Below are 7,880 nucleotides of genomic sequence, written 5' to 3'. Positions count from 1 at the left end.
TTTGACAGCTCAGCTCATTTGACAACTCAGCTCATTTGACAGCTCAGCTCATTCTCGGCTTGTTTATGTTTTTCTTCGACGGTTTTGATTTTTCCACCAACCACGAATTTCCATCCCACAGGGTAAATTTGCGTTCGCTGCTTCGCGTGAGTGCGATATTATGGCTTCAAAGAAAAGTGCGGCTCCAAAGGTAACTGCTGATGAATTGGATCGATACAATATGATGGAATGTACCAAATTGGATAAAGACAACGCCAGAAGGGAACGAAAACGGGGAACACGACGGGCGAATACCGAGCGGCGGAGAATGCTATTGGAAGAGAAGTGGGATCGACAATATGCTGTAACTCCCGGCCCCTCCACCTGGCCAAATGTTCCTGACTACCTGCCCGAATTAGCCGATACTCCGTTATCCGAAGATGGCTATGCCGACGACGAGGACGCCGTGGCGGTGGACAGTAGCAACAGTGGTGATGGCAGTTGGATAGTTCACGACTCGTGAACGTTCGAACGTGAACTCGTTCGTTCACGACGGTATTAATATCCGTGTGTGGCATTGTTCAAAGAGGCTTCGAACCTCTTAAACGATAATAACACATTTGTTTTCTTTCTAGCCATGGTTGAAGAAACAACATTAAACGACTTCATAAGCTCAACAACTGAGACGCTCCGGATTATAACGCGGCAGCTGGGCATGATTGCCAATAGTGTTGATGAATTAGTCACGGGCATGAGCGCGGGCTTCAATGGTCTGCGGGAAGAAGTGCGGGCTACATTGGCATCGACGTGGAACGACGATCTGCAGTCCACATCGGATCCGCCCGAAGCACTGGCCCGTCCGTTCTCCCACAGTTTTTTGCCCGTCAAAACGGAGGACGACTTAAGGAACCTGGAAGTTGCGGCGGCCGGCGATGCTTTTGTGACGGATGCCAAGGAACATTTTCTTTCCAAGTACCCGTACGAGAGGTACCAGGGGAACGGAAGGACAGTGCTTCTACGGCTGATCGACGATTTTTTCACCAGGCACTTCATAAGCGGTTGCTTGTGGACGGGTTTCTCGGTAACGGACGAGCGGAAAATAGCGTTTCGTAAGTACAGGGAAACGCTCAGGCTTCTCAGCATCTTGGTGCAGCAATCCGATCCAACATATTCCTACGAACGTTGTGCGTTCGATCTGAAGAACCTGCTACAGAGAGCGTCGAAGCGCAGTACGCGGGTGTTACGAGTACCGTCGGCCAGGCGCAATTTCAAGCCAAAGAAAGGGAAAGAGAATATGGATAATGCGTCAGTTACTTAGTTTTGTTTAGGATATTGAGACTATTATTAAGATTATTAAGCTGATACCTTGGTTAGAATGTATTGGAATAATGGAATTAAAAGCAGCGTTTAAATAATGAATGAACCGTTGTAACGGTAACTCGACGAATTTTTTAGTCTGAAGAGAGCCGATCTGCCGAGTGAATAATGAAAAAAATCTATATATATAGAAGAAAATCGTTTCCGTTACGGCACTTATAACTCAAGAACGGTTGAACCGATCGGTCGATCGCGTTCTATGGCTTGGGCCTAACGTTCTTAGAATTCGTAGCTTATCTGTATTGCTTATGACGCTATTTTGGAAATTGTCGCGTGAAACGGACATAGTTGCTCCTTCGGAGGGGTCTTAAAGCGTTTTGCAATTTCAGCAACTATGTAGTGCTCGTGTGCACCTTGTGCTGCGGAAGACTGAAGGGTGCCAGCACACGGTTGGGTTTTCGTTTCCCTGTCTCAACTCATCGCGATCCCTTCGATCCCTGATCCTTTTCCCGGGCGACCATTTGTGTGTGACGATCGTAGCAGTCAGCCGGGGCCGGTTTGCCGAGTGATGAATTGGAAATTTACTCGATTTTCTATTTTCTTTCTCTTTTCTTTGTTTTCGATTTGTGTTTCTTTCATACAAAAAAACGTTGCTTCTTCTGCTTCACCAATTCTAAATAAAGCAAATAAATTAGCAGCAGAACGGAGCCCGCCACCATCCGCCATTAGCAACGGCACACGATTCCAGTACAAAGTAATTACTAGTTCTCATTTCGTACTTTATTCGCCTGTGTAGTTTTAGGGCCACAGTAAGATGCAATCTTCTGTTATGCTTGCAGTGCAGAAGATACGTTAACGATACGATAGATACGATACGTACTCCTGCACGTTGGCCAACAACTTTGCGCGCAGCCTCGAACCGATGCTACGCTATCCGAACGGACCGCCGCCAATATAGTGAACCGCAGTAGTTACCATTCCTTCCCATTTCGCCATTTCGTCCTTCGGCTCTCTTTCGAGAGGACAACTCTTCCTATTCCTTACCACATTAGATATACGTACGACTAACCCAATAACAGAGAGTGGTGGCTTCTGCACAGTTTCTCCAACGCAATACTAATGCACAAAGCTCTATCCATTACACACACGTTAGCTAGGGTAAAGGCAATTGACGGATCGGATGGATCAAAGAGGCTTGTGATCGTAAGTTTAATCACATAAACATTTCCATATGAATAAACATGATATTAATAGTATTAATCAAAGACCGTGCGTGTTACGTCTAATCCGAAGGGTCTGCTGACCCCTCCTTGCACAGAACCGTTTTATCAAACTCATCCCGGAGCTTCCTTCCTTAGCATCGTGATGAGAAATCATTCTTCGAGTGCTGAATCTTGTTGAATTGGAACATGCCCTTGCAAGAACAGGGAATAGCAAGCAATTTGCGACTAACGGTGCGTGTTGCTGTCTGAATTCTGGGTTTTTATGTGCCTTTAACAAGCCCCACGGCCGTCCCTGGCTACGTTGTGGCGATGCATCTTCGTGTTGATGCTCGTGTCATCGTTTGAATGTTTGCTACAGCTGTATGGCACAGCCTCGCCCGCGAACTTCGATGAGCGATTCGTAAAGCCCGCTCTGGGAGGAAAGCGTCCGATGAAAAGGAAGTCGTTTCTGGGTTTGTAAACAAATGATGCCCTTCCTTTCTTGCGATTCGGTGTCGACAGATCGCCGTTTGCGGGAGATTTGTTTTCTGAGATGTTACGGTCAGTGCATTGCAATGCAATGCAGTGCATTGCCATGCATTGCAACCATGCAGCTGAAAACCATGCATTGCATGTCGTTTAACGTTTTGAAGGTTGGCGACAATCGTCTTATTTGTGTATAATTGTTAAAAGTTATGCAGCTTTCGTAATTCGCTTGAAAACCAATGGATTAATGGATATCACAAACATACTTACAAATGATAGAAAATTCACCGAATTTTGTAATATGATCGTTTGGGGGTAATAAAGACGATTAAGATCCTGATCGTTTTTATCAAGCAGTGATTTAATTTATTTCCATTTTGGACTCTTCTCTGGTCTCATTAATTCACGAAAAACTTAGCTCTCACAAATTTGATGTATTCCTCAAACGCATTGAATGGGAATTGTGAGCTAAACATTCTAATCTTATTTCACCTGTAGTGGTGCGATACTTATAGATATACGAGAGAACAAGATCGACCAGTGGGTCAATCGGATTAGTAATTTATGGATTGAATCTATTTGCTACTACAGGGTATGGAACCGTGTACTGACAGCTACAGTCTTACGTAAGACCTCAAAAGTTTAGCGTCACACGGGGACATGCCGAATGAATGATTAACGTTGACGTTGAGTTTTCAGCGAGTGCTTCGGCGCAAGTGTTTTAGGCTTTCAATAACGCAATTGAGGCCTCATTAAGGTTTGAAAGGAGATCTTAAAACGTTATGACTACCTCTTACGCAACTTAAGTCGAAACTATTATTCCAGATGCCGTATCTTGAATTGAAGTGGAAAATCTTGCACCGATCCTCATGTGCATGTTAAGGATGGAGTCGTCGAAAATCAAAAGAGACAAAGTGGTGGATATATATAGAAGTAGAAAATCCGAACGAGAATTCACTTGCCTTCCATCTCGACCGAGAAAAGAACATCAAGTTACGTTGTCCAGGACGGTAAAGGATATGATAAGGAAAAATGTACCGCTACAAAGCGCCGTCGGACAAAGAGATAAAACAGGTCATCAAGGACATCATGGTTTTCGCCGTGGAGAAGAGGGTTCCGTATCCCGGTGCGATGCCCCACCTTTGGCATTACTCTTCTTGCTAGCCGAAGGCGATTTAGCACAACAACCCTCGTTTGGTACGAAATGTCGTCTTCCGGTTCGGTCCGCTGTAGTTGGGGAGGACGTCATGTTCTCGCAGCGGAACGTTTCTCCACACTTTATGCACAATCCGCAATCTGTGCACCCCTCTGTGCCGCATAGTGGTTCTATACCTGTAATTAGAAAAATACATTTTATTAGTGTATAACTAATGGATGTCGCCATGCGAAATCTACCTGTGACATATGCCCGTGTGGCAGGGCTGGTCAGAATTCCCCGGAATTTGAGGCTTATCCGTTTACCATTCACCATCAATGGTGATTCGCACAACTGACGTGCCTCGTTGATAACAGGGGCGAGGAACTGCTCCCGCGAAGGCTTACCGTCGCCAGCAAACACGGCGACGACAAAAGGATCGCCCGGTGGTTTTATCCCTTCGTGTAGCCGTCCTTGAATTATCCAAGATTGGAAATTGGGTTTTGAGGGGTTGAGGTCGAACGGCACCACTCCGACGTGGACATCAAATGCGGCCTCTTTGGTGTCGCTGGCTAGGTTAGCAAGAATTCCGACTTCTGTAATGGTAATGTAAATGTAATGTAAATATAAATGTGTAATTTTATGATAATGTAAATATGATGTAAATCTAATTAAATACATTTAACAGGCAGGCGTACTTACTTAAACCCCGAAACCAGAATTCATCAGATCCGATCCCCGGTTGTATCTCGATGTCCAACTCTGCCCCATGTCCCGAACTCGGTCCTGCTTCATGGTCGTCGGCCTTCTGCTTCTGCGATGACATTCTGCAACAAGAAAAAAACATAAAAATATGGTGAGTATAACTGAGTTTATAGGGGTTGGTCGACCGCGGCAACGTGTCCGCCCTAAGGGTCCTCTAAGTTCTAAGTCGAGGAGATCGTCCGACGAGAGTGACCTCACTCCCTGCTCAAAACTACGCTCTGCTAACAGGTTACGGGCCCAAAGCAAGTTACGGTAAAAGTGCAAGTGCCGAACGGATTAACGTACGTGAAGTGATGGCGTTGGAACGCGGATCGAACGAAGCAGTGGGTGTTCTAGTGTAACCGACTCCAATTGGGATCTTACACTATCCACCTTGTACACCACCCGTCGTTGTTGCACTCACAAAAAATTGAAACGGTCTCCGTGATTCGTGTATAGCGACTGATTTCTGTATAGCGACTGATTTTGTTTATTACATTCTATTGCTTTTTATACATTCGACCTCCGCGTTCCGTCGGTGCCGTCGCTACCCGAGATCGTCTTGCCCGTTCTCAACGCTGCATCTTGTGTCGTTAGTTTACCCCTGCAGTCGCCGATCGTCTCGCTGTGTTGGGAAAACCCCTCGGTTGGTGGTGTGTCCTAAAGGACCAAAGCGCCGTCGTCCTTCCGTGTTGCGATCCCAGGTAACTGCTGGGTAGGGCTTCATTATTCATTCATTGCATTTCATTGCTGGGAAGGGCTTCATTCATTTATGGTGGGTTTTTCGGTGCTATTGTTGCTGCAGTTGTCGCGCCGGTCGTCTCTGCGTTGGAAAAACCCCGCGGTGGAGGAGAAAACTCTCTAACACATTTGAGGACACGGGTTTAACGCGTCAGTGCTCGCTGCTGCACAAATTGATAACAACCAATTTGGTTAATTGCGGTTCGATGGAAATCGGATGATCGTACGTAAATCAGAAGATCGCTACCGCGCACCAGCTAATTGGGATCGGATTCCCGTTAAACGATAAATGGATCGGAATGTTATTGTTGGCAGGTCTAGAGGCAGAAGAGTATCGACCGATGGTAATGGGGCTAGAAAATACGGGTCTCGAAATAACAGGTGATTTGAAAAGGACCAAATTGCTCCAAGAAACGGAGACAAATATGGTGAACCGGCAGAACCGGCATTATAATCTGCGCAGAAATGGTCAAACGGGCGTCATAATGACGCGAATGCACAGAAAGGCAAAGGACCGAAATGTTGGCGATGTGGAAAAATTGGTCACATCGGTGCCTCGCGACAAAGAAAGGACGCGTTTTGCACGGTGCTGTCGATACCAGACACCACGAACGATAAAGATTTGTTTTTCGACTCAAGATGCGTAAAACACCTTACCAATAATAAAACGACGCTTAACAAGTTGAGAGAAACAAAGAGTACCATATACGCAGCAAATAAAGAACGCATTTATGAAGTCGCGGAAGGATCTGCACTGCTAAGATCAACCTGCAATGAGAACACAATCGAAGTAAAAACCATCGATTTGATACCAGAGAGTTGGTTCTTAGTTTGCTATCAGTGAGCAAGATTACCGATCAAGGCCACACAGTAATATTCAAGCAAAAGGGATGCGAAGTGATCAACTCCGACGGCAAGGTGATTGCCACCGGAGGCCGCGAGAACGATTTTTACAAATTAAAACAGAAACGTACATCTGTGTTGGCGTGGAACTGGAACGACAGGAAAAATTTTGCACCAAAGAAAGGGTCATTTAAGCCATGGAAGCTTGCTAAAGCTAAAAAGTGGTGTGGCACACGGCAAGGCCGCAGACCGGGACCGGATGAACCAATACCGGCGCGGTAGGCATAGTTGGATCGCCTGACGCAAAAAGCGCACCACATCAGTTGGTGGATTAGTCGGAGCAGCGGGCAGAAAACCGAAGAAAAATAAGGTGAAAACAGTTGGTACTGTTACAAAGGCCGCGACACCGATGATAACGGCGACAGCAACGAATTTCACCCGAACTTCTTTGTCACCGCAACACGTCCGGGATGTTTCTCGGAAACAGTTCTCTCGATCGGGTGAGAATGCGGATCCCCGGAAACCGGGCTTGCGCCGCGCGACCACGTAGTGTTTGAGAACAATACCAGCAAGTGGCAAGCATGTGTGCATCAACACGGAGCTCGGAAAGCAGAGGAGAGAGACAAAAGCAGCGAACCGTCTTCAAGTACCAGGCCTGTAAGGGAAAGTAAAACAATACCCAAATGCTTTTTAGATTATTCCCTAGGAATGACGGCGTTCTCTGGGGGACGAATGGAGGTCACATATGGACGAAATAGACGTTGTGAGCTAGCCTTACATGGAACTGTCCAACGGGAAACTGCGCAGTAACGCCGAAGCCAAAAAGCTACTGCGCGAGAACAAACAGCGGGAAAAAGCGATCAGGATGACGCTTGACGAAAAGTACGAGATCGTCTTCAAGCGGCTAATGGGACTGGAAAACGAAACGATGGCGTGGAAAGCACGTTGGGAATCGAGCAACGACAACGTGCAGAAGGTGCTGGATGATCGGATCGATCGTGAAAAACAGTTCACGAAAACGGCACGTCAGCTGGCGCAGTTGCAGAAACTGTGCCGCGCCCTGCTGATTGAGTTGCCCTACCACTAGCGGTAGCACCCAAGGGGCGGGAAATTCGGACGAAAAAACCGCTGGCAAGGAGGTCGTTTCCGACCATTCGCAGTAGTGCAAGGAGGAGGGTACTACCTAGATCGAGATCAGAAAGACATATGAGGGCGAATATATTAATCAAAGCTCTAGGGACAGTTAAACACTAACAACTTCTCTTCATTACTGGGTTTAACAGACGACTAGGACGCACCGTTTGAGGAGGAGTATTGAAATATAGCAACCGTTAGCAATTAAATACAAATAATTAATTATGTTGATCATAAGCAAAAATAACAAACATCACTTACATTGATTCGATTCGCTCCTCGCCGCAGCACTCCTCTTG

The 7,880-nt window shown here is 46.3% G+C and overlaps 1 protein-coding gene across 1 annotated transcript; it reads left to right on the top strand.

Annotated features, from left to right (window-relative positions):
* Window positions 1–616: 616 nt before the first annotated feature.
* On the top strand, window positions 617–1,313 carry LOC128271140 (uncharacterized). The gene has a single exon (XM_053008579.1). The coding sequence runs from the start codon at window positions 617–619 to the stop codon at window positions 1,295–1,297; it is 681 nt and encodes a 226-aa protein (XP_052864539.1). The 3' UTR covers window positions 1,298–1,313.
* The last annotated feature ends 6,567 nt before the right edge of the window (window positions 1,314–7,880 follow it).

The sequence above is a fragment of the Anopheles cruzii genome, chromosome 3, assembly GCF_943734635.1.
Source record: "Anopheles cruzii chromosome 3, idAnoCruzAS_RS32_06, whole genome shotgun sequence".
Taxonomy (NCBI): Eukaryota; Metazoa; Arthropoda; class Insecta; order Diptera; family Culicidae; genus Anopheles; species Anopheles cruzii.
The sequence above is the reverse complement of the archived record's forward strand: the minus strand, read 5'-3'. Positions and strand labels throughout refer to the sequence as shown.